This window comes from Accipiter gentilis, chromosome 27 (assembly GCF_929443795.1).
Source record: "Accipiter gentilis chromosome 27, bAccGen1.1, whole genome shotgun sequence".
Classification (NCBI taxonomy): Eukaryota; Metazoa; Chordata; class Aves; order Accipitriformes; family Accipitridae; genus Astur; species Astur gentilis.
In genome coordinates, this window is record NC_064906.1 from 5,156,896 (window position 1) to 5,184,157 (window position 27,262).

General features: G+C 38.1%; 1 protein-coding gene across 4 annotated transcripts in view; it reads left to right on the top strand.

The window, feature by feature from the left end:
• The window catches only part of CDH7 (cadherin 7), an 83,822-nt gene that overhangs the window by 2,315 nt on the left and 54,245 nt on the right, over nucleotides 1-27,262 (top strand). For 3 of the 4 annotated variants that reach the window (XM_049830438.1, XM_049830439.1, XM_049830436.1), the window contains exon 2: nucleotides 8,045-8,448. In XM_049830438.1, the coding sequence (XP_049686395.1) occupies nucleotides 8,239-8,448 (210 nt within the window). In that variant the 5' untranslated portion in view covers nucleotides 8,045-8,238. Of the gene's footprint in view, nucleotides 1-6,302; nucleotides 6,404-8,044; nucleotides 8,449-27,262 lie in introns of those variants that run through there. The other variant, XM_049830437.1, reaches the window with a different exon arrangement.

Consider the following 27,262-nt stretch of genomic DNA (forward strand, 5'->3'; position numbering starts at 1 on the left):
TGGTTGCTAAAGGAGGGAAAAAAATATCCCTTTTTGAGATAAGAGTTAGCCTTTATACTCGTGCTTTCAAAAGGTGAGGTAGTTCAGGTGAGCCGGGATTCTGCAGACGATGCCTTCCCCCTGCAAATTGGGGGACTTAGGGAGGGATGGGAGATGGAGGCTAGCGAGGCACTCTGATTTTGGGAACCGAAATGTTGATGCTTTAATCTTTTCCCATTGCAAGGATAAAATCGTGTGTTCTGATAGATAACTTCTCAAGTCAAAGCAGAGACTTGAAAGGACAGCATATACTTTATAGTCTCTCTGACAAGACACGCTGCCTTGCCATTTTTCAGCTAAAACATAGGTGATTGTACAGCTTTGCAGGAAATAAAGCGCTTTTCCAGGACAAATAGGTAAATACGTAAAGGAGCCAAACTCTTAACAATGCCAGCTTCTGAAGCGGTTTCTCCTTGGCAGGGATGTGTGACTTTTCTACCCTTATTACATTTACTAATTGTTCCTCTGTTACCTTATTCGAAGTTTGCACGGAATTGTTACTGGTGAAAGCTAGATACTTATTTCAGTTTCTGAAAAAGGTAGGTCTACAGAATCTCGGGGGAAGAGCTATTCAGTCGGGCAATAGCATGAAAGTTGCGGAAGTAAATTAAGTTCGCTTAGAATATAGCTTCTGAAGGTACAACAGGTCAACAGATAAAGATCAGTTGGGAAACGATGCTCATCTGCTCTTAGCAATATCATAACAGTTTTAAAGATGCAACAGTGAATTGAGGATGTTTAGAAATAGTACAACCGTGCCTCATTAGAGCTCGTTCAGTGCAACGGGTGTGTTACCACCTTTGGGGGGAAAAAGGAGCAAAAAGCCCACTAAACAAATCCAAAAGAACTATCTAGGGACCAAGTGTGACGTCCTGTTTAAAGTCCTTGTACGGACTTTTCTATCTCTCCAGCCTGCAGCTACCCGGGGATCTAATCTAGACACACTTCTTTTTTAGGGTCATGAAAGAGGGCTAAGTAAGATTTAAGAAACAATTGCAATAAAATCCATAGCGAGGGGAGAAGAGCAAAGGAGCTAAAAGCTGACTCTGACAAATATTAAGGTTAAGTATGTGAAATATCTTGGGTTTGAGTACTTAATATAGATTAAAGCCTACCTGGAATATTAGGGAAATATTGAAAGTAATAATCTGAGCTACCATTGCATGTTAGAAGTGTGTGGCAGTTAATGTGAATAAAAAACCAAACATCAGTAATGTAGACTATTTTCTTGCAAAAAGCCATTAAAGATTGCAGTTTTAATCAGAGGGCGTTCCACCCTTATAATGGGAGACTGTACTGTAATTAGAGGCTGATGTAGGTCATTAGAATTGTGTTAAGAGTCAGATGACAGCCTCGCAACTCTCTTAAGTCTACTTTTATTGATTTAATAGCAAAGCACTCTTGATTATTTGCTATTGATTTAATAGCGAAGCATTCTTATCTTTCCATATAAAAGGGTAATTGTAAAGTATTTGTAGAACTGCAGATTATCCATGAATTATCTGATGACAAGCATGGATATAGCGTCCATGTAGATTTTCGCCTATCCTTTTCACCTATAGCTGTGTGCATGTGCATGTCGTGTCCGTGTTTTCCTATGTTTCTTCAGCAGTCAGAGACTTGACTGAAGAAAATCATTATTAATGCAAAACCTGAGGTTGTTCTACTCCAAGTTATAGTCCTACTTTGCTATAAACCTGACTAAGCTTTTTCTCAAAGGTATTCGCCTCACAAATTGACTCCAACGTGCAATGAAAATAGAAAATATTTTAAACTTCAAATGGTTTGCAGGTGAATAAACTGCTTGGGAGTCAGTTTCGGTGACGGGCTGGCCAGTAAGTTTCTGTGTATGTTTTTGGCTATTGGCTTCAATATCTGCTGTGTTCAGCGGTTCTTCGATGAAGGCCTTTCTTGAGCCATTCGGTTTCCTTTAGTTTATCGTGCACATTTTTTCTCATGTACGCTTTCATGCTACTACTGGGTATTGTTTTTTCGTGGTAATAAAAATCATTACATTCTAGCTGAGGAAGGGTGCATAAAAAAGATGATGGTTACTTCGGTTCTTCCTGTCAAACCAGGCTTAACTCTGAGCAGTAATGCAGGAGTGCCTCCTCTGGGAATTCAGTGGCTCTGCAAGGAAGTCATCCCTAGGTATTAACGTGAGGTTCCTCAGCTTAAATGAGGCTGCAGAAATTGAGCTTGTGGAAATTTAAATATTTGACTTCATTGGTCACAGATATACAAATACTGCTAACGTTTCTTTTCAATAACCGATCAAATTAGCATAATCCTTCCCAGCAACTTAGATCTATAAAATGTGCCATAGCAAGGTGAAAAACCCACAAAGCACTTTCACATGGAGAAAATGATATTTTTTTTTAAAAAAAGAAATCCTTCTTTTGTTCACTTTTTTGGGGGGGAGGGGGAAAACTGTCAACAACCTAAACAACTTAGCACTCTAGCCACATACAATCTCATGAGCAACTGCAGAACAGTATGAAAGAGCAAAAGCTGCTGCCTGGTTTCCTTTACACATTTTTTGAAGCCCTATCGTTTATTGAAGTGTGCCTAGTGTTTTTCTGTTGTCTCATCAGGTCCTTTCACCTGACTCAGAGGGTATTGGAGCCAGTTTAGTGTAGCAGCACCATATGTTTGGAGCAGTGATAGTTTTTTTCTTGATAACCAGATGCAGACTGCAGGATGTGCACTACATTTACAGATCTCCCATGTGAATATTTAGGCCAGTTAGCGGCAGGAGGTTGTGGTCTGTAGTTGTAATGTCTTCTGGCACGGGGACTTAATAGGTTTCATCATACTGCCTTGACTTGCAGAGCTTCCTTTCATGGAAAGGTCCTCACCTCACTTGCTCCAAGGCACCCTTTTTTTTTCTTTTTTTTTTTTTTTTCTTTTTCTTCCTTTCCCTGGAAAAAGTGATACCCAGATGTAGCAATCCACACCCTAATTAGACATATCTTCTCTAAACCCTTTGTCTCAAGGATCACAGAGTCTCTGAGCCTGTGAAGGAGTTTCCTGTGATATTTAGGACGTGTGACATAGAGGAGCTGCAGGCTCATAACAAAGGGGAATTTTGTCTGCCACAGAAAGTGACACCCTTTCCAATGGGCATTGTAAAATGGAATGTCAAAACGTAAATATTTCAGTGAGGGTAGTTCAGTTGTCAGGGGGCTCACCTGCTGATTCCACTGTGTTTAAGGGATCGTGGTTCAAGATCCAGTGGCAAAAGTCACCCTCAGAATTAGCTCAACACACAGGGTCTTATTTTATTGAATGACTAAAGTAGAGGAAAAAAAAACACCCCTAAAGATGGGATAACTGTGCGCTATTGACCAAGCTAAAGCAAGATATACTAGCAGGTGTTGTCTGGGTGCACTTCCAAAGACAGCGAGGTCCAGATTTACGCAGTAAATTTTGCAATGGTATAAAAAATTTAAGTGCTCCGATGAGAGGAGAATAATGGGAGGGGGGGGGAGAGGGAAGGCAATCGGAGTGGAAAACTCTTCAGTGGATGCCCTGAGCTGACAGCGAGATTTCAAAATAGAGAAATGTAATCCAGACCGGGGGACTTTAGTAATGGAAAAGCTTTTGGATTTCCACTTCTTCCTGAAGAATGTTGCAAGTTGGAAAGACTTTAGGACAACATACGGCGAAGGACAAAATTCCCCGTTGGGTTGAAAGGATTGACAGGGAGATGATATGGTTCGTAGATTAAGCTGGCACTGTGACACTGGTAGCAATGTGTGACTGGGAGTCTGCAGGAATTTGCGCTTTGGCTGCAAAGGTTAGGTGGTACGAAGATGATCTCAAAAGCCTTCAGCAAAAGCCCTCCAAGGCTGGGGAAATCTCAGTGGTGGGGGAGGAGGGCTTCTGCGAGGGTATCTGGGAGACTGAAGACATGTTTTTGTCCATACCTACTGGGTGCTGACTGCTGCATACAAACAGCGAGGACTAGTCTTGATGCGTTGTTTTAGAAATTATGGAGCGAAGCAAAATATTCAGAGAGATTTTCAGTGGGTGTAAATTACCCTTAATTGCTTGCAGTGAGGGGAACAATTCCTTAAAGCTGAGGATCTTATTCATGATCTGAATGTTTTCAGCAAATCAAGATTGCCCCTCAGAGACAGTGCATAATAGTGTCTTTTTGACACTAGCAGATTGTTTTGGCAAAGTAGAGTAGTAACATTTTTCAGATTAGCAGTGTTCACCAGAACACTTCTGCTACTAGTCTGTGGCTTAAATATAGTTCCATTTCTATGCAGCAGATGGGAGAAGATGTAAGTTTTATGGTATATATTGAATAAGGAGGTTATTATTTTTTCAAATGTATATTCTTTAGTCTGATGTTTTATATGTCAACCAGCTATTTAAGAACACACAAACATGAAAGATTAGATATTTAGTGAATATTTTTAATTTTTTTTTTTTTATTCTTATGGCTGTTCACACTGACAGTGTGTTACTGCTCTGGTAAGACATACTACTTGCACAGTCCGGATCACACAACATACTCTTTGAATTACACACCAGTTTTTATACTTTGTATTTGTCGTATTTGTGATTGTCAGGACTATAGGCAAAGTAAATAGGGAGTACAAGCTTAGATGTGAAAGGTAGAGCCTAGTGCTTTAAATACACCAGCAGAAAAATTTATTTTATTTTTAAAGCCTAAATTACTTTTTATGTAGGGAAAGCGTGAGTGAGGAGACATGATTGCATTTTGCCCCTGTTTGGGGAGGGGAGTAGCATTCTGGAGATGCAGAAACAAGATGTAAAGGTGCACTGATGTCCTAGGGTAGGTAATGACATCAATTACAAGTGCAAATATTTCTCAGTTCTGTGTACGCTGAGTCCTGTTTGTGCAGAAAGTGATACCATTTTATAAAAGAGCATCTTTAAACACAAAATACAAAATGGTTGCAGGTCAGTTTTGCCTTCACTTCACACTCAAGCCTGTAAACGCGGATGACAGAGAAGGCACTGGAAGCAGAGCACTGCATTCCCTCTATTGCTGTCAGTGTTAGTCATATCCACTGCTGCAAGTGCAACCCTGAACAGTGAAGTTATGCCTTGATGAGAAAAAAACAACAACAGCACCTTTTAGTTTTCAGTTTTATGAATGCTGTGGTGTTGCTTATGTGGACTTTTGGACTTCATACTTATGGACTTCATAGAACAGGTGCTGTTGAAGTGATAGTTATGCTTGGACAGAAATATAATTTTATTTTTTTTTTTTAATTAAAAAATCCATATAAATATGTATATCTGTATCAGCGAGATAGGTAATGAAATGCAATTTAATAAATAATTATTCCCCAAACAGACAAGATTTTTAAACACCAGACACTTTTACTTCTGCCTTGGGAAGTATCACACTCAAAAGGCAATGCGCTGAAAGAACTATAAATAAAAACCTAAAAAAAAGGGCTCTGAGAGGAATAAGACTTATCCTGAAGAAGGGGAGGAAGGGAGGGAAGAGTGTTTCAGAGCAGAAAGTGCTGCCACACAGCTGAATAAAAATAATTGGAATTCTGGAGCTTGTGTGGTGAAAGTATTTGAGAATGAGTAAACGACAACAATTTTTTTCCAGGGGGTGCGAGTACTCTGCTTTTCATCAGATTGTGCTGTCTAGCATATGGACTGTTTTTCAGTTGGTATTTTGGGTGCGTTTTTCAGTTCTGTGCTGTGGTGTGTGGCTGGGGACCATGGCACTCCATATGGTGGCTTTCATACTTCCCCGCAGGTGTAAAAGAGAGGATATAAGAGAACACTGTTCGAGATAAAGGTTAGAGCAATTCTAGGTTTGAAATGTCTGTGCAGAGCAAGAACAAGACATTTCAAACTGCTTAGTGGAAAGACTCTAACATATTGTAAATGTTTTACTGACATTTCTTAAGAAAATCCATTTCGTATTTTTATCTCTGTTAAATAACAATCTGCTGCCTCCTTGAAATAAACTGACGGTTTATCAATATCAGATGTCTTTAACCTGATGTAACTTAGACACAGAGAGGGAAAGCAAAGGGTGCATCAACAGCCTTTACTACAAACAACGCTTATCTTATTTGAACTGAGCGGTAGGAAGTGAACCTATGACGGAGGAAGCACAGCCGCTCTCTTTGCCACTCATGGCAGCCCTCCCAGTAATTACTATGTCATATGGTCACGATTTACCCAAAGGGCCAGATCAAAACTGAGCTATGACTAGTTGGGATTCATCATTTTGAGCTATGCTCTGCTAGGGATGATGACACCTGCCTGTTAATTCCACTGCGAAAGAATCTTGGTCCATGTTGGAGAGACGTCTTCTATAACTGTAGCATCACGTTTTGGAAATCAGGGTCTTTAGGTAAGACATTGCCTGTTCTTGTTTTGCCTGTGGGGAGACACTGGATTTTCACATATGGAAGCTTTCAAATTGCTGCTGCTTAGCAAACACGCTCAGTGGGTTTGTGGTTTATCCCACCAGCCTCTAAGCAAAGCCTTTCTGGTGCAGGGCAGTACCACAGAAGGGATTACTGTAAAAAAAAGGCTTTAAATACAGTCTGTAATCAGAAGAGCTTTTTATTTGTTTCATGTTTCTGCCCTCTAGGTACCTTTGGCAGCGTGATGCTTAGGCGTTCTGCAGCTAAAAGAGCCTGACGTACTGAAAACAGATAGCAGAGATCACATTTCACTCAGTTTTAATAGTAGTGGGTAGGGATATAATGTTAATCTATCTAGAGCATTTAATGTGCATGTGATTTAATGTCTAGCCTTTTTAGATTAATTAAATGTAGAAAGGATGAAATCTTCTTTCTTCCAGGGCTTCCTAAGTAGCAGCAGTTCACTCCAAAAGAATGTCTTGTTATCTGTTTTAATTTCATCCTCATTTTCACCTTGTGCTTGGCACTTCTTAAATCCTTCTTGTCTGCCTCATTGCTCGCTCGGACAAGAGGGATGCCTCTTTCAGAGAGAGCATCGCTTGCCTGGGGTTAATGCAGGTGATTCCCCCGAAAGGCAAAGCTATGGTTGGTACTGTCTGACAGAACTTACACTTTTAAAAACATTAGACTAAGTATACATTTTTACTTGGCCAGAGAACGCTCGCAATTGTAAAAGGCAGAAAAAAGACTTGTTTAAATATTGAAGGGTTGGGTTTTCTGGTAATCGGTTATTGTTTTTAGTGAGTTCTACCAGTTATTAAATGATCAAGATTTTGAAATAAAAAAGGACAAGATGCACAAAAAGACGAAAATTGTATGTGTTAGTGCTGAAAGATCATTTGTTGTTAAATCAAGGTTTCATTGAAAACACAAAATCACATTATCCTCTCATCTTTCTGAACATATTTGTGTATAAGTATATAAACTAGTCTAACATGCTTCTTACCGAGCTTGACATTTGCTTTAGGAATGAATGTAGTAAGAATGAGTGGGGAGACTCTGAGGGCTTTTTAGCAGGCCGGATTCAGATCAGAACAAAACATAACATCTGGTGTACTGTGACTAAGATCAATCAAATTGTTCCGATTCATCTTACACTCCTTTATTTTACTTTTCCGTTGTATGGAAGAGAGTTAAGCTAGCATATGTCCTTACCATTAATGTAACTTCCTGCCTGTAGTTGGTTTGCATCATGGTAATGGCAAGTAAAGAAGACTGCAGCAGACAGAGGAGGAAAAATCAAACCAAAGAACTGTATATAACTACACTTGCTTTGAGTATTTTAAAGAGAAAAAAAATCAGCGTTTGTACTGGGGAAACTGGTGTATTAAGAGAGCAGTCACAAGAAAACTTTATAGCTGTCAAGTATGGACGTATCAGCAGTAGTAATGCCATCCAAGGAATGCACTCTAACCCCTCAGAGACTTATTATGTAAACTCAACTGTGTTGGCGATGAGAAAAATCATAAACATTTTTGATGCATTATATGAAGCTGCAAAGAATTTGCATTCTTTAAAAAAAAAAAAATAGTTCTGACAACAGTTCTTGTCTTTTTCCCGGATAGGTACCCATTACACCATTTCTTTGGTGAAGGCTATTCAGCAGTGGTGACTTCTTCCAATCGACCACTCTACAAATTATTATCTCTGGACTCCCAGCTGACACCCTGCCGGAGGCTAGAACTACTGAGACAACTGGAATTGTGCCCGCTCTCATCAAGGTTTTTTCTTTCACGGGGAAAAAAAAAAAAAAAAAAAGATGAAGTTGGGCAAAGTGGAGTTCTGCCATTTTCTGCAGATACTAGCTCTTTTCCTGTGTCTTTCTGGGATGAATCAAGCAGAGCTCTCAAGGTCCAGGTCAAAGCCCTACTTTCAATCAGGGAGGACGAGAACCAAACGCAGCTGGGTGTGGAATCAATTCTTTGTGCTGGAAGAATACATGGGTACAGACCCACTCTATGTAGGAAAGGTAGGGGATTTAAACAATCTTTGGAGGGTGCAGATCCTGCTTTTTGATGTGTTTATATGGTGCAACCTGAAAATTGTAATTCTGTCAGCATGGTTGACTTAAGCCAGGGTGGGACAAAGTTTCATAGTTCGAAAATGGAAAATGTCTAGCACTTCAAAACAGCAACACATTACATTCCTGATTCGTCTTGCAATTTTCATTAAGAGCTATTTTCATTTCAGCTATGATTCTTTAAAGGAGTACAATAATGAAAGGGTTTGCCACCTTTGATACAAAGAAAAGATTTTATTACTAATATTAGATTGTTTTTTATTTTACATAGGAATAGAGAAAAATATTGATGACTGTTCTTTTATAAGAGCTAACAGCTAGTCCAAGTTCTGTGTTACGTTGTTTGCTCCCTAAAGATCAGCACTACTGAAGGCAAGAGAGAAAGAATCGGGTGTCTGGGGGTGTGACAAGTAAAAAGGAGGGCATGTCTGCATTACTGCTTTGCTTTGACGTTGCCTGGCTGGCAGATTGGCACCTTGGGGGCCTTGCTGTCCCTCCGTGCAAAATCTCATGGCTTTACCTTCCCTCCGACGGGCAGCAGGCCAGCGCAGAGCAAGCCCTTCCATCGGGGCATCCCAAATGGCTTGTTTCGTGCGCCCACTGCTGCACGTGGACCGTGCGGAGCACGGCTGTGAATCCTCATTCACTGCCTTGTGCTGGTGGGTAATACGCTCCCTTCAGCAATTGCAAAGGGAAAAAAACCAACAAACAAAAATCCCTCTTGTGTTTCTATGTAACATTTATGCGTAATCATCTTGTTGAAAGAAAACTCCATTTTTCTATGTGATATCAGAATCAATAAATAGAGTTTCTCACTAAACTATAGCAAATGCATAGGAAACAACGGAGTGACAGCTTTTGGCAAAATGGCACGTTTACGGAGAAGGAGATGAAGTAATCTGAAATCTACCGCTTCAAGTATACAAGTGCAGTGAATTTCAGCTTACTTAATTTGTCCTACCGAGACAAAAACCTTGATGTTTGTGTTAACACAGTTAAGCACTTAGAATTTAATCATGCCAACTGAATAATCAAGTTAAATGGGGAACTGCTCTTATGATTACAACTATGGTTGTATTTAGGTGCTTTTCTGAACTGGGGCTGGTACTTTACACAATTGAGCCCTTGAGAAAGATGTGCTAGAATCAGAAATACCGTCTCTTATTTCAGCAGTCCTGAAAGTTTTTGTGAAGTTTTAGGTTATGTAGCAGTGTCCATTCTGATGCCAGGCAGCCCCTGCTTGGCTTTGTGAATTTTGTCTTTTAGGTGAATTTGTTCTCAGGTTGGAGCTTTTCTTGTGTCTCTGGAAAATGGCAGGTTTGGCATTCTTGCCCACTGATGAAAAAGGAAGCGTAGCTTGCAAATTGGAATTTCTCTCCTGGAAAAGAAGTGTCTTTAAATACTCCACTGAAGACTGGTTTTGATCTGTAACTATTCTCATAGTCATTCAATTACTATATCATGGCCAAAGAAGCTGTGGTAGCACTGGAGAACGTGATATTTCCATGTATGTGGTTATTTTTAGCTTCACAGTCTGCTTTTCCCTGTCCTTTCCAGGAGTCCTAGCATTCATAAGCAGACATCTTCTGAAAAGCAAACCTTTTTTTTTCTGAAACAATCTCTGCCCAGCCTGCTTTTGTATCAGCAGGAACTCACATTTGTACCAGCAATTCATTTTGTAGGAAAAGCAGATAAAAATTTGCACTTGCAAAAGGAAGCCCATCTTCCTGCAAACAGAGTCCTTGCTGAGTGTCTTATACGATAAGATATGCCCGGTTCCTAACCTTCTCACTGGAGAGGCTTTTTACTGTATGGTTCCTGAGGTGCAATCATGACCGAAGCTGCATTCCCACGCAGGGAAGCAAAAAGGTGAAGAAGTGATTTTCTTTCTGTATGTTAATGTATTATGTGTAGCACCACTCTGAAGTGAGCAGCAGTCGCCTTCCTCCCCCTCTTCTCCCCTTAAAAATATTGCTGTTCTTGTTTCAAATCCTTTGCAGGCAGGTAGGGACTGAGAAGACCAAGATTTGGATAAGCAGGTTGGTTTTTCTTTTTCTTTTTTTTTTCTTTTTCTTTCCCCTTGATGGGGAAGCTACAGCAAGCAAAGAGCTGGCATAACTCATAACTCTCAACTCACTTCTCTCATCAAGTGAAGTGGAAGCAGCGACGGGACTCTGCCTCGTGTTCTGCAGAGCGTTCTGCTCCTGGGGTGGTCAGTCCTGCTCCTCCTTACGTTCAGGATGCTTTGCAGGGTGCCAATCGAACTGCACATCCAGGAAAGAGGAACCTTCCTCCAGATTGTAAGGGCTGTGAGATAAAAATGCTTCAGAAACACTCAGGCAAATGGAGCTGCATTAGGGAATATTTTCTCCCCACCGCTATTCCATTTTACAAAGCCCTAGGTGATTCTGGTTGGAAGGCGGTGTTTGAAGAATGTTAGGATTACACGGCAAATCATTCAAGAGTCATGAAATACCAGTGTTAATTCCATGTTCAGCATTAACTCTGTCCTCCTGGGTGTCTGCATTCTAACACTTTAATTACATGATCATGCGGGGTAAAACCCTATTCCTTTTACATAATGTAACAGGATTCCTATTTGCCCCAGTAAGATGAGTCTTTCACCTAAAATATTTTTTCAGTGTTTTGTGTTTATTTAACAAGATTTCAGATCCATACCTGAGGTATATTGCAGCCTTCCTTCTTGCATCCTTGACATCCATTTATTGGCAGAATGTTTTTTTGGTGTTCTTTTTTTTTTTTTCCTCTTTTTTTTTAAAAAAAGGTATTTATTTTCTTAAGGCAGCAGGGGCCTGTTTCACATCACTCTGGAGAAACCTCTGGAGGAGTTCCATTAGTTTTACACTAATAGGAGTCAGAGGTGACTGAGGTTTTTTGCTGCCTTTTTTTTTTTTTTAAATGTAGGTCTTTCCTCTCCATGGTATGAATTTTAATCATCTTGGATTCAATCCTGAGTAATTCTGAGTGCCTCTTGGGAGGTGCTTACCATGTAATCAGATTGTGGACTGAACCACATACAATTTCTTTCTGTCTGTCAGCACAGCATATGTTATGTTCACTTAAAGGGCTGAAGCATTTAACTGTTTAGCACATTTACCTGTTTGGATAGGTACTGTTATCTTCCAGACATACCATGTAAGAGAAGAGGCAGTTAACTATGATGCTAATTTAGCTAGAAGCATAGGTGGCTTCTGTTTTCTGGAAAATATTTACTATTGCTTGGTAATATGTTTTGTGAAATGCCTTACTCTCTATTTTCCATATAAATGACCTAAATGGAATCTATTTGGGCATAAAAATAATAGTACAGAGCAATTTAAAATGACACAATGCATAAACACCTAAAATTAGGAAAAAGTGTATGCTATTATATTGAATTTTTGAAAAGCTGTATACAATCTTGCAATTAAAGTCTCTATGGGTACACATTGGCAAAAAGGGGTGAAGTAGAACTTTAAAATTTTGTTGATCTCATTTTTGGTTTTGTTATGTAGCTATCGGACATCCAGGATTTGTTTTTGGTTGTGTATTTTTGTTGTTGCTGGTGGGGTTTTTTAATTTTAATTCCATTTTATGTGCTTTGCTGCAAGAATGTCAGTCTCCTCAAAAGCATTATAATGACACAAAGTCTCAGCCAGCAATCCTTTCATTTTTCTTATTAAAAAAATAAAATAAAAAAAATCAAAAGAAGCCACAAATAAACCTGAAGAAGTGAAACAAGGCTGTGAACTCCATATGAGATGCTGAATGATGACTGGCTTCACTGTTTTCTTTTGGATCCAAACCAAAGCTCCTTTTCCAATGGCTCTAAATTTAGGTATGGTTGAAGACAGGGAGAGTTTCAAGGTCTTTGTGGTGTCCGTCTTTATTTTTTCTTTTTTTTTTTTGTTTTTTTTTCTTTTTTTTTTCTCTTTTTTTTTTTTTTTTTTCTGAAACCTCACTAAGATAGGAAGGACTGAAAATAAAAGAGAAAAAGGCATAGGCTTGGTTGAGCACAAAACCAAGAAGTTGGTAGTTGATATTTAACTTTGTGAGGCTCGCTGGTACTTCTCGGAAATAACACTTGGAACTTGTAATGTGCCCTGCATATAGTTGTTATTTATAATGTATGGGGAAGCAAACCAGAAATCCTAACCTGCATTTTCTTGATGGTAAAAGCAAGAAAAAAGGTTAAATGAGGGGACTAAGAGCAAGTAGTTTGTTAGAGCTCACAGTCGTTGCCTTTCAATTCCATTTTACCTGCCTTTGGTTTTGCTTCTTGGTTTTTGAAGGTGTTGGTCAATGTGTCAATAAGGTGACAGAATTATTCACATACGATATTCATCTGGGGCGTGACCTTATATCAAGCCATAAGGATGTAGTCAGAAATAGGGTCTCTTTTTCTACATCATAGCCTGACACTTTCAGATGGGGCTGATGACTTTTTGGCTGACTTGGATAATAAGTGTCTTTGCTAAAATACTTAAAGGTGGTGAGCTACTCCACTACTGTGGAAGTGCTGGCCTCTCTGTCAGACTCAGACCGATATGTGGGAATATCAGCTGCTGAGAAACTGAGGGAACTTCATCTGTGATGAAAGAGCTGAGGAACTCTGAATAGAAATTAGCCCAGATAGCTTTTCCTCTCTCTAGAAACTACACTACAGCAGTTTTACTGACGCTTTGGGAAATGGAGAGGAGATGGGGTGAAATTGCAAAACCGAAATGTAAGTCAAAGAGGCCGGGCTGCCTCATTTGCGGGGACCAGAGCAGGAGGTGGGTTGGTGGGTTGAGTGCCATTCCCTGGAGGGCTCTGTCCCTCCCGCTGCCTCTGGAGGTGACCCCCAGGGACCCACGCTCTCTGCCCAGCCTCAGCCTGGGCTCTCACCCCTCCAAGTGTCCTGCGCAAGATGAATGTTCACGTCTGCTCTGCAAGTAAGCTCCCGGCTGAGAGTAGCTACAGTTCTGCACAGATGGTTTTTTCTCTTCTTTCTGTTTTTTCCCCCGGGTACTTCTGGGGGAAAAACCCCAAACCCAACACGAGCCACCTATTCTTCATTTGTCTTTGCGGACACTATGTGGAAAACAAAGATGGCATAATAACTCAGAGAGAAACTTTCCCTTTGTTGTATTTTTTCTCCTTTGCTATTTATGTTATCTTTACTTTGAGCATAATCTTTGAAGCACTGTTGTTTTATATGCTCCCCAAAGGCCATTTATGAAAGTGAAAAAGCAAACCTGCTGTATTTCTGATATTTATCCATCTCAGGAACTCTGTGTTGTTCTGTGCTATGAAATTTGATAACAGTTGACCTTTTAAGTAAAATGGGACATGCCATTCTGGTCAATGTTTTTCTACCACAAGTGCTGCAAATGTAACAAATGAACAGACCAAATAGTCAAGTCCTGCTTACCTGCTTTGTGGATTGAATAGGTCTTGGTGAAGGGTTGCTTCAACTGTACAGCAGTGGTCTGAATTTACCGTCTCAGCTTGTACTACGCAGTCACTAGTAGCACACGCTTTTCTTCATTGGCTAGTCGCTGCGGGCTTTGCGTTATTCCATGCTTTGCTTTACTTGGATTACCCCGAATAACTGAGAGCCGACTGACAATCTGAATGTTTCCTACTCAGCATGCAGGGCTAAAGCGTCTCTGGGGAGAATGGTGAGATTAAAGGCACACAGGAAGAATTATCCAAAGGGATAACCTAAAATCTACTGCTTTTTCCTGGTTGATTTCATTAGCCTGCACAGCTATAGTGTAATTTCCTCTTTCCCTCTTGATAGGAAGTCATCTTCTCACATAGCTGAATGGATACAGAAATGGGTTTTATGCTAGGGATTTACAGTGATGACAATTTCACATGCTCAAGCACTAAAAGACAATTTGTATGTAATTTCATTATTAGAAGCAATAATAGAGTTGAGAGACTTATGGTCGGATACTGAACCAGAACATGCAGCTTTTTGATCTTTTAGTATAATATAGAACATTGATCCTTAACATGTGGCATTACAGAAGAGGAAGGTTAGTGAAGGTGATGACAACATCCGTAAATTAAGTAGCCCTCATCACAGCTTTTTATTCAATGCCACAGCCATGCTATTTATATAATCCTGTAATACCAGTTCTGTATTTCAGTAGACGATTAGGCTCTACCTGCAGTGCTCTCCTCTGAATTTCTTTTGGGCATTATTTAAAACTATATTTTATGGGTCTCTGACAAAATAGAAAAGCAAGAGTAAAAGCTAATTTTGCAATGATATGTAGATGCAAGTCTCCTGTATGCTCGGCTGGTTATCAGAAAATGCCTTCTTTTCAGGAGAGCATGAGATTTACAGTCTTGATGTCAGTTAAGCTCATGCTGCTTCAGCTGACTTTTTTTAGCCATGTTGTAATGTTCCTTCTCCTTTTCATCTGCTGAGCTTGTTTTTAGTCCTCTAATTCATGCTATTGGGTGTCACTCAACATCCAGTTTTACCTCTGTCCTCTGGTCTCACAGTTGTGTATTAATGACATTAGAAATACAGTGCTGTAAAACTAGGGCTACTAATGAGCATTTGCATTATTCTAGGGCTAAGGAAGTCCAGTCATGAACCAAATCCCCACTGTGCTAGGCACAGTGCAAGCAAACACAACCCCTGCCCTGAGGCAGTGGTCTTGTAAGACAGGAGGCAATAGCAGATTAAGAAGCAACGAGGAAATTCAGAGGAATATGGACATGTTAGTCAACATCCTGAAAATAGCTTGAGAACAATAGCTCACTGGTGTTCTTCACTATGAAGATAGAATATTATTTGTTCTGAAAATGAGAATCACGCAACATTTTTAAACATTATGAACAGATAACAGGGAGTTCTTTCCTGCCTTTATTTCCCATCCTTTATGGATGACAAGTTACTTGAAATTCATAAATGCAGATCTATTTGATATCTATGTTAGTACAAGGCTACTTCTTTCAGACCGGTAAAGATAAAGGCTATTTCTCCATTGCTTTCAAAAGATCAAACTGCATATGCTTTAAAGTTTTACATCTTGTAGCCTGCTATCATGCTACCTTTTCCATAGTGCCTTTTTTCTTATACCTGTACTGATAGACATAATTGTCTGTCTACAGACTCATTGGGCATTCATCCCATGTATTTAGTGCTTTCCATGTGTTACAGTTTAAAAGTGCTGCCAGGACTATTCCTGCCTTGTCAGAATTCTTCTGCTTGATTTCTTCTTTGCTCCATACTACTGGTTTTTTTTGGGGGTTGGATTTGTTTTTGGTTTTGTTTGGGGTTTTTTTGGGTTTGTTTGTTGTTTTTTTTTTTTTTTTTTTTTTTTTTTTTAAAAAAAATATCACACTGCACTCCAGGAGTTCCTTGTCTTTTTTTTTTTCTTTTTTCCACTTAGTAAAATAGTACCTGTGTACACGTCATTTTTTTCAGTACCAACTTTTACCAGTTAACAGGAGTACCTGAGACAACATATTTAAAGATCCTGAAAAAATCAGGGAATGGTTCCTTCATGTCCAATAAGTTGGCTTTTACATGAATATACTGGTGATAAGTCCTGGAAAATCTCTGCAGTATAATCTTTTTCTCTCAGCATCATGCATTTGCCTGGAAGAGGTAGCTGAGCTAAGTGCAATGGTGGAACTGCTGAGAGAAGAAAGAATTTAATACACTAGGTTGCTCATTTCTCTCAGAATAACTATTAGCTACCTTATGCTACCAGTGTCTTCTCTGTCACTTTTGCACTGGAAAAGGCACTTAGTGTTACGTAAATTAGAGACAAGTAGCTCTTAGAAAAAGGAGTGGAGTTTATGCTGTTAGGAGAACTCTAATTCTGTCCCATCTGTCCAAACCATGGTCGTGGTATGAATACCAGCCTACACCACGAGCAGAAGTTTGCGGAGGTCATAATGCTTAATCTCTCATATCTTCAAGGTTGTGAGAAGGAGGATCAGCCAGTTAAAAAACGGGGTTTTTTAACGTGCTATTAAAAATACACTGTCAACACCTACTTATGGATCACTTGACATCAGCCTATAAATGGGAACCAACTTAACCTTCCCAGGCCAAGTGTAAAGTTAGCCAATGAAGAAGCCCCACTGACAACAGAAGAACACATCACGAAAAGGTGCTGATCACCAAAATCAATGAATATGCTCATAAAATTATACAATATATTTAGGATTAATTCTTGCAGATGTTTTTGACTCAGCTAAAAAATTACTACCGTTAATAGTTCCTTCCATATTCAAGTATTTGCTGGTGGTACAACCCTGGACTGTTGCAGAAGTAATATTGTTATTTACATGGGTGTAAAGCACATAGCATGGTAGTAGTACTTTATAAATCATAAACAATAGCAAAGAATAAACTTTATTTTATCTTTCAGATAAATAGGGATACCAAGACAAATATAGCTCTTTTGCATATAGGAGTTCATGTGTGATTATTCATGTACCAGAAAATACAAACTCTGCCTTACTGGCTTCAGTCTCAGGCTGTCTTTTTCAGAATGCTCCCCTGGGAGAAGAAGGTAGTTCTAAACATTTGAGAAAGCGGCAAAGGTTTTTTAATATGTGTTGTTTATTAAGTTGTGCTGTTCATAGAGTAACTGAAGATTTAATCCAGAATCTTGAGATCAGTTTTATCGACCCTAGTAGACCATCTGAGAATATTAATTTTGGAATACAACTGTTTGGCTGGTTTAAAATTGAATTTTTAACTGACATTTTATTCTGTAGGTTAGAAAAAGAATAATACTGAAGACTGATTGACAACAGGTAGCAACATATTCCACATTTTGACAGTGAAAAAACAGTGCCTTCCTTTCGTATAGTCACACAGTAGTAGAGCACTGAAGGCTTGCATTATTGTGTTTTGTTTGGGTGAATAGGGTATATGGTGAGAACAGCTAAGGGCGGTCCCACGGATCATTCTACCGCCATCACAAGAGATTCTCTGGCCCTCTCTGAGTAGAAAAAAATAAATTTAATGTAATTTTCCAGGTGATATAAGGAGATTTTGCTGCACAAAGTCCACAAAATGTTACTATAGTCATACTGTCCCATTCAGTTTTCCTGTTTCTGTAAATAATGAGAAATTACCTTTAGGACTATAGAGACATGCAATTTTGTTGCTGTGGAGTGCATGTGAGAAGAATTGAGCCCACAAAGTTATTTTCTATTTGAAATGCTTCCAAAATATGGAAAATCTGGTACTTGGCTACATGTGTAAGGATGATAAGCTGCTTAAACATTTCATACTGAGGTACCAAATTGTAACCCTGCTGACTAGGCAATCAAGCAATTCATTTTCCTTACAAGGTAGGCAGGTGCTGTACTAGGCAAAGTTTAGCTTGTTATTCTGTAACAATGAAAAGTTTTCAGACACAGTTGGGAAAAGCAGATGGTCATTTCTTAAGTTTCCATACTCATGGTATAAATGCAATGCCATAAATTAGCAAAATAGTTAACTTGTCCTTCTTATACAATTTACACACATTCTATGGGCAGAGTAGGCATTTAGGGAGAGTATTTGGCATATTTTTATGTATCTTTTTTAACTTGCAAGGCTATAATGCTGCATGGTGTTTCTATTAAAAACCGTTAAATAATTCCTCCTGCTCCTGGGTGTTCATAATCTTCATGCACATGTAGACTGTTGTCCTCCCCGCCCATCTTTTACCCTTTACCACTTAATTGTTGCTTAGCCAAGCAAAACATATTTCAGACTTTTAAAAAGTTTTCCTCCTTAGTCAGCATTGCAATCCTGTGTTCATTTTTACTGTTTTTTTATTTATTCCCTCTATTTTTTCAATATTTTCCTCATAATAAAAAGCCATAAACAAAAGCACTCTATTATACCTTCAGCTAAACAGGAAATAAGCCAAGTGAAACGGTTATTTCCTGTCTCATTGTATGATTCAAATTGCACAATTCATGTTTGTTTCTTTCTTTGCAAGCTCATGTCCACTACTGCTCTGAGGATCTTAAAGCCTTATTGTTTTTCTGGTTTTTTCTTTCTGCTGAATCAAGTGTACCTGAGGAATACTTCCCACTTGTACTGACACATTTATTCATCTCAGATTTATCTTAAGATTGAAAGAAAATGTAAAGATTCTAGTACAGGAAAAAAGAGACTGAAAAAGTTTAAGAGAAGAAAAAGCATCCCAAAGAGTAAGTGTGAGAATGCAAGGACCATGACGAAGCAACACGCTATGTTTTTCTCACTCCGGAGCCTGACGTAAAGCTGAAAAGATCATACCAAAGCAATGGATGAAAAGATTAAGGTAGATTAATGTATAACAATCATATGTATAGGTCTTGATTTCCTTTGCTCTTTGCTAAGGATGCTATAAATGTGTGTATGTGGCATACATTGGTTTAAGTCACGTCAATCTACCAAGCAGGGGTTCTAGAAAGAAAGCCTTGTAGATATGCTAGTGGGCTTAATTATGTTAACGCAGATGGGAAAGGAGGGCAGCTAGCCAGAGATCCAGTAACACCCAGGTTTGAGAAATGTGCAGGAGACTCAGACTGTTTGCTAGCAGATGCGGCTGAAAGGGACAAAAAAGGTAAGTAAAGCTCATTTGTAATCGAAAGAGTAAGGTGCCATGTACAATGTAATCTGTGGTACAAGACAGTAGCAGCAAAAAAAAAAAAAAAAAAAAAAAAAATCATCAAGAAAAGAACTAGTAGAAGAGTGATTTTCTGTTTCTTTTCTGGGAACAGGGAAGCAACGGATAGAAAAGGAAAGATGTAAATATTTCTTCTAAAACATTACTGGAGAGGGCTAGAGAATTTGGAATTTGATCAAAAAAAGCCTAAAGCGTGAGCAACATGGCGCCAAACAACATAGGACAAGAAAGAAAAGCCTTCCATCTGTAGAAATTCCAAGAATTACTGGGTCAAGATAGAGTGTGGATAAGCAAAAAAGCCACATGCAGATCTGGAGGAGTCCAAGCAAGTCTGAGCTCTCAGCAGATGGATGGAAGGATGCGAATATGTGCAGCTGTCAGGGCAGCAACTGGGCCATGTCCAGACTGTTTCCAAATTAAGAGCTGAAAAGCAAAAGGATTAAAGCTCTGGTCTACCACTAAGGAAGGCAGCCCCCACCTTATGAAGTAAATTAGTGTTTGGAATTAAGGGGATGAGATAATGATGCTTGTGGGTTTTCTAGGTCTTTCAGAAGCTCAGCAGACACCTTTCCTTCTAGACTGGTATTTTGACATTCGTCATTTCATGTAACTGTATTTCCTTCAGTCTATTTGCAGGCTACATGTGAATTTTTTCCTGCAGACTAATTTCAAAGTCCTGTCAAAATTAGATTTTGTTCCATACTATCTGTAAGCAACAGTATCACATTCAACAATTTCCCTTCATCTATTATTTTAGTAAGTAGAGCTGGGTAGGAGACAATGGTCCATTCTGCTAGTCTGATGGCAAAATAATCTTTCCAGAATGTTTTTCTGACAATTTTACTTCTAGTAGAACAAAATGAAATCAATGACTGCTTTTCATGTGGGATGATACAGACTGAAGGCCCAGGTGCTTTGTCTTGGTTCCAAAATGTCTGCCAAGCAGGCAATGAGGAAGACAGAAAGATTAAGATGTCCACCTTGGTGACAGATCCTTCTGGTACCTTTACAGATATAAGAGTCCATATCTGCACACTACACTAAATAATTTTATCTTCTGTTTATTAGATACAGTGGCCCACCTTCCAGTTCTGACCATTTAACGTGTGCTTTGTACTATGCTTAAACTGCAAATATCAATTTGGAACACAGTTTTGGACTGTAGCAGGATGAGCTAACAGGTTGTGGATCAGATTCAATTCTCCGGAAAATTACTTTGTAAGGTAATTAGCAAGATACAGGGGAAACATGCTGCAGCTTAACCATCAAGGTCGGAAGAGTTAAGTTTATTACACTGAACAAAGCGATCAGCAGTACTGCAAATTTTCCTGGAGTCAAACACTCTCGCACCTGTAAATAACCTTTACTGATAACAGAACTCTGACAGAACTGATACAGGTGCCATTGTAGAGAGTAACTGGGTGAAACCAGATCTTTTTTTTCCCATAATTGCTGGGATCTGTTGGAAATGTAAATACAACTGATGATGAACATTACATTCCATGCTTTCCTAATCTATTCTCAAAATCAAAGTACATTCTTGGTTTTATTGGTGGCAACAGAAGTAATGCAATAAAATAAGATAGATTTACTTAAACCCGAAAACATCAAGATACTGTTTAATAATGTTTGGTAGAGGATAACATTATTTTATGAATGATGTTTTGCAAGGCAAAGTAAGATTTGTTGTGTTCTTCCTACTCCTGAAGTTGTGTGTCTCATTAATCAATAGACCCTTCCTGATGTTTTGCTGTAGGGTTGGGCTCAGGGAAATCATTCAATACTGTTAAGTTTTTTACCGCAACTGAAGATTTAAATGCCTTCAGGGTGGAGTGTGGGACTATCAGAAGAAGCAGCAGGTTGCCACGTGGAAAAGGCAGCTCAGGGCCGTGAGTCTTGACATCGGCTTGGAAACCCTGGGTGTCTTCACTAAATACAATATGACTGTCTAGTATGTGTCTGTTTACAGAGTAGCAGAAAATTTGCTCTTAAAAGTGACTGTATAAAATTATACTTTATAACTCAGTAGATGAATTCTATGTGTGAGTCACACCTGCCTGTTCTGGTGATAATTTTTTTTCTATTTATTATTGCTATTAGTCCTGCTGAGCTAACACAGCTGAGAGACAGCAAATTGCACTCTATTATTTCTTGGGTGTCATCCACAGATGTGTTTGTTAGTTCCACTGACTTACACCTGCGCAACCCAGTTGTAAGCTATGGGACCATACATTTGTACAATGAGAACAGAATCTGAAGATAGCAGGGTTTTTACTTATGTAAGCGGAGGCCTAATTCACCTCCTGGAAAGAAAGAGCTTGCCTTTAAAAGACTCAGCCAAGGTTGCGATACAAACAGCTTAGATATGAGTTGTCCGCTGAGTCTATTTGAAATGCAAGTCACAGAAAGGCATCGCTGGTTTTATACTTCCACTTTTCAGCATGCAGCACATTAATAGAAAGCCTATTTACTGTCTTAATGCCTTTTTTATGATCAAATTGGTTTACTTGGTTAATTCACTTTGTTCTTTGCCAGTTAACATTGCACTGGATTTGCTATTGAACAGCTACTATCCTTCCACTTGTACTGAAATTTTTGTTTATATATGGACATCACAACATGGGTCTACTACTGAACTGGCATGCTTCCTCTTTGATAAAAATTGGGGAATTTAACAGTGCATTCTGGTTATTATATATTCTCTTATATAGCCATTGTTTTTGCCTTCCAGTCTTCCACCTGTTTTAAAAGTAGCTGCAGAGCAGGCTGAAGGGTATTACTTGTGCTGTCACAAGCACTGACCACCAGTATTTGATCACTTCTGTGAACAACGTGCTCTAGCGTTTCTTGTGTATTCTTCACTGAAAACAAATTAAAAACCCCCGTGAACGATCTTTTTGCCTTCTCATAGATTTTATTTAGCAAATACGAATAGAGATTAATGGAGAAAACAAGAGGAAGCAGCAATAAAAAGGACGTATGTAGGAGAAAAATAAGCCAATACTCACCAACCACAAACTCCAAGAAGAGCAGAGGATCTGTGGGACCATTAGGAGAACAAAGGATTCACCAGTTAGGTATGCGAGGAATAGAGTACAGTTGAAGAAACACAATGACCTTTGAAGATGTATATAAACTAGAGACAGGTGGGGAATAGAAATTCCAGCTGTGAACTACAAGTGAGGTTATTAAGTAATATTTTCTCTTCACTTCAGAAAGTTTTATTTTAATGATATTTGAAATTTATACCTCCTTGATCTTCATTAGTTTGACTCATCTGCTTGTGACTTTTCTTTGCAGAAACTTTTATTTATTTGTGTTATTTTCGCAAGCTAGATTTCACCTATTTATAAGTAATGTAACTTTTTACTAAACTGCCATTGTATTTAAATGACAATTTGCACATTTTTGAAAGGAAAAAGCACAAAAAAATAACTTAAATAAGAGGTTTCTGTTTCATGTGCAGGAACAGTTACTATTTGCAAAATATTTACTGAATTTAAAATAATATTTTCCTTTTAAAAGGTACAACATTTTTGGCAGTATCTATTAATGTGCAAGGCTCAGAACTTTATGAATGGGGATATAATTAATTATTTGTTTTGCCTTAAAAATATGGGAGCAGATCCTCAATGAATGGAAACTGCTCTCTCCTTCCAGTGCGCAGAGCTGTGCTGATTTACACCAAGCAATACAGAACTTCCCTAAGGGGGGATATTTAGCACAGTTTGTTAAATTAAGTGATCATTTTAATGGACCACACAGAAGGTGTGAAGCAAAAGTGAAAATGCCTTGAGTCTAAAGTTCTGAACATTACAATTGGTGACAGAAGGCCTATCAATGAGACAGTAATCCTATAAAAATACAGAAAGATCAGATTGCTTGTCGAATTAGAATTGCTTTAATATGGATGCATGCAAGGGGATAGCAAAGGAGCTGGAAACTTTCCATCTGCTTTGTATACAAAGTGATTAGATTGTGATCACTTAGTCCAAGAGGATAGAAATGATGCACAATTCTGCCAGGATGAGACATGCAAATTGGATCAATTAAGCTTTGAGAGCGCTCAGACAATCTGGTAGAGAAGTTTACATGTTGTGTCAAGTGAAACTTAGCAAAGATCAGTCTTGAATGCTGGGGGCAAGTATTATAGTGATTTAAACTCTAATCTCCAAGAGTAATTCATTGTTTTCGGATTCAGTTATAAAACCGATCAGATACTATAATAAAACAATCAGATACTATAATAAAAGATCCCTTTAGGAGGTGTTTGATGGTATACACAAGGAGTATGACAGACAAATTAGTAACAGTCGTCTGAGTTGAAACATTTGACGTATATGAGAGTAAATTCAGATGACTGATCTTGTTTGCAGTTAACGGGATACACAGTACTAATAACTCCTGTGCCTTCATGTTGACCACAATGCTTCGTAAGCAGGTAGTGTTCTCATAAGGAACTTATTGTGTGCTCTATTTTTTATTGAACCAGAGCTCACTCAGAATGGGAACGATGTGAAAATGATCGTTAGATGAGAGTGCTCTAATTTCATCAGGGACCATCTAAGAATTTGAATTATGTACCCTATGCAATGTCTTTTATAGTGGCAAAAGGACAAGTTGTTTCAGATAATCAGAGGGGTCTTTATGTAAATTGGAAGTTCTCAATATATGTGAAGTACTGGGACCTTCAGAAATGAGTTTCTGAAGGAAGACTTTGAACATTTTCCGTAGAATCCAGATGGCTTTCAGAATTAGAAACAGGTCTGCACAATTTGAATTTTAATGTAGATTCAGCAAGTATACATGACCAACGTAAAATAACACCTGCCATTTCAGTATTTTCTCATCATTTGTTTATCAATGGCACATACATTGATTGTCTTGCCAGCATTTAATGACAGTGAGTAAGAAACACAGCAAGAATGTGTTCTAGTGAAAACATGAAGAACAGATGAAAAAATCCTGGGTTGGCATCAGCATTGCACATGGCAAAACTATGGATTTTTTTTTTGAAAAATGATGAGTGAATTTCAATTTCAATCCATAAATATCTTCTCCCATAATTTGAAATGTCAAAATATGATTTAAGGAAACAAGGTGTAATGACTGCATAGGAATTTGATGAGATTGTCTCTATTAAACACTCATCATGCTCACCAAAATAAGAAAAGGCATCAGGAGAGCACTGCCCTTTACATACAGCTGTTAAAATCCTTCTAAGCTGCAAGGCTTTACAATTAATGTAGTATTGTTCATGTTAACACAGTTTGTTATGGTTTTGAAATACTAATGCATTATCCTCCCCCTGAAATGTTTTCTGAAAAACAGCACAAAACATGGGCATTAAAAGCATTTCTTTCCCAGCCCTTAATCCTATGGAGAAAAAATGCCTATCAAAGTATGAATTACTATCTTGAGATCAGTCTGGTTGTGTCTGAAAGCCCTGGCAGACCTGCAAATTTGAATGGTTAAAAAAAAAAGTTAAGAATAAATGAAACCTTTCAAAGTATTTATTCACAAAGGATCACTTTAAATGATCTTAACAGTTTAAGGCAGACTTTCAAATGCCCATACTTACTGTGCATCCCTTACTTCAGCTTGTTCTGAATACTGAACAGCTACAGTGTGAATTTATGTAATGCAATCACTTAAGCTTTCAATTCTGCTTCTTACAATTAGTCGACGTGATGCACATTGCTGTTCATTAAAGCACCCTTCCTTTGCACAAGGATTAAGGCTCTGTTTCAGAAAGGCGCTTAGGCATATGCTTAGTACCAACATTCATGAGCCTTAAGCAAGTCCTGACACGCTGTACATGCATAAGGATGATTTCCTAACTTAGAGAATTCTAAACCAGAGATTTAGTTTGATGTAGCACAGGGTTAAATTTCCCTTTTCTTTGGAGTGAATTTTGAACAATGGGCTGTTAATTGACTAGCCAGTGTATACGGATGGATGGATATGTATTTTAGAAACACTTTTGGGCAAAAATCAATGCAATAAACCATCTTCAGTGAAATACATAAGAGTAGGGGAAAAAAAGAAAAAAAAAAAAAAAAAAGAAGTTGTCTTATATCCTTCTGAAAAAAAAGAAAAAAATTATCTGTCATGCAGTGTTCTACCTTACTGAACTACATTGCTAGTAATCAGTCATAGTAGTTAATAGAAAGCACTACAGAAATGTTAGGGTGTTTAATCAAGCCAGACTGAAAAAGAGATTCCAAATGAAATGTAAACACACTGACAGCAGTAACTTGTGTTTTAAGATAATAAGTTAACCAGGGGATTCTTCTGCTCTTTTTAAGTGAACTCAGTTTAAGACACAAGACAAGTGTCTACAGGAAGGTATCTAATACTTACTGCACTTTATTTGGTCATTCATTGGTTTTTCATGCTACATTGTCATACTAGCAGTGAAACTGTAATGATTTGCTATAGATTTTCATTGCTGCCCTTTTCATATGAAATAATTTACTCATTAAAATGAGTAAACTCATTAAAATGTTATAGTAAAATTTTACTTTCAAAATTCTCCGTTCTTGCTTTATTTCCTTGACCCACTTCAGCTATGAGCAGTTATGACTCTCCCCACCATACTTCCCAGGGACTAATTATGTGTGATATGGGCATTGTGTCAAATTCTTAATTTTGCACTTAAAATCTAGGAGTAGTCCTACTGATCTTAGTGGGAATACTTATGGGATTATGTTTGTGGAAATGCTTTGAGAAATATCTAGGTGGTGTGAAACATTTTATATCACATAACCAATACGATCCTATGAATAATTATCAATTTCCAGTTGACCATAAATCATTTGGGAAAGTCAGCACTAAGTACTGCATTTATCCAAACATATCCAACTTTATAAAGAAAGACAATAGGAATTTAATTTTTAAGAAGCAAAATATGATAACAAACACTCATGCCCTGACATGGATACTATCATTTATGTACGTTAAAAATGGAGATGTAGACCAACATGTTAACTCTGCTTTGTTTGAACAGTTTCATAAATTTTATTTAACAAGTCCTTAACTGTTTTCAGGGAATTATAGGTTAATGTGGTGGTGGACCCAGTTAATTGCAGTTTTTCTGTATTGTAAACCTTTCATCATTAAAATGATCCGATCGTGCTGCCTTCTGCAGTCCAGTATTTTATAAGCTTCTACAGACACTATTAGTCACAGTAATTACTTCAACTGCTTTACAGTTACATATATTACCATTGTCTTCTAGTCTGTCAGGGTTTCAGCACTTCCCACTAACATGCAAGGTAAGATTATAAGTGGATTTTTAGCAGCATTAAATTTTCAAGAGCAAATGAAATCTGAGGAATTGATACAATATAAAAACAAACCAGAAACAACAGAAAAAGCTCTACACCCTCCGGGTATCTATTCCTTGGTACTAATGTTCTTTGGAAGCAGGTTCCTATGAGAAAAATCATTATCAACCAAGCAACGCTGCAAGCTATTTTGGATAGTTGAAGCAGAAACAGGATAATCACTCTAAACTATAGATCAGTAGTTTGACAAAGAAGAGACAATATGGGAGGTATAATTTCCACTCTAAAATAAAGACAGTCAGTATAAGTACATTTCTTATCTCAGAAAATGGTTTAATACCAAATGAATTTTTGTTTGTAAATTTGGTATTATTGATATGGTAGTCAAAAAAGAAGTGTGTATGATTATTTTTCCTGCTCAGTGCTATTACAGATAATTCTTTAGATTACAGGGTTAGATATGAAAAAAATAGATCCTTTAATATGCACTCATTTTCCATGGTTGAAATCCTAGGCCTGAATTATCATGGCTAAGTAGAAAAAGCAGTATGGGAGAAACAATTTCTATTTGTACATATTTGTATATTTGTATACTTTTTGTCTAATTTGTATTTTCAAGAACAGGGAAAAAGTAAAAACATTCATTTTACATTATTGCAGGCATATAAATTCTGCTGTTGCCTTTCTTGTTTCATCTCCCCTCTTTCCTTCTTTCCTGTGCCATAAGGCAAAGTGCATTCATGCATTCTCTGCTCATAAAAAAAAAAAAATCCTTAAAGATCATAAATAATTAATAAAATGATGAATATATTTTTTACCACGTACGGTGGCATAGCCACT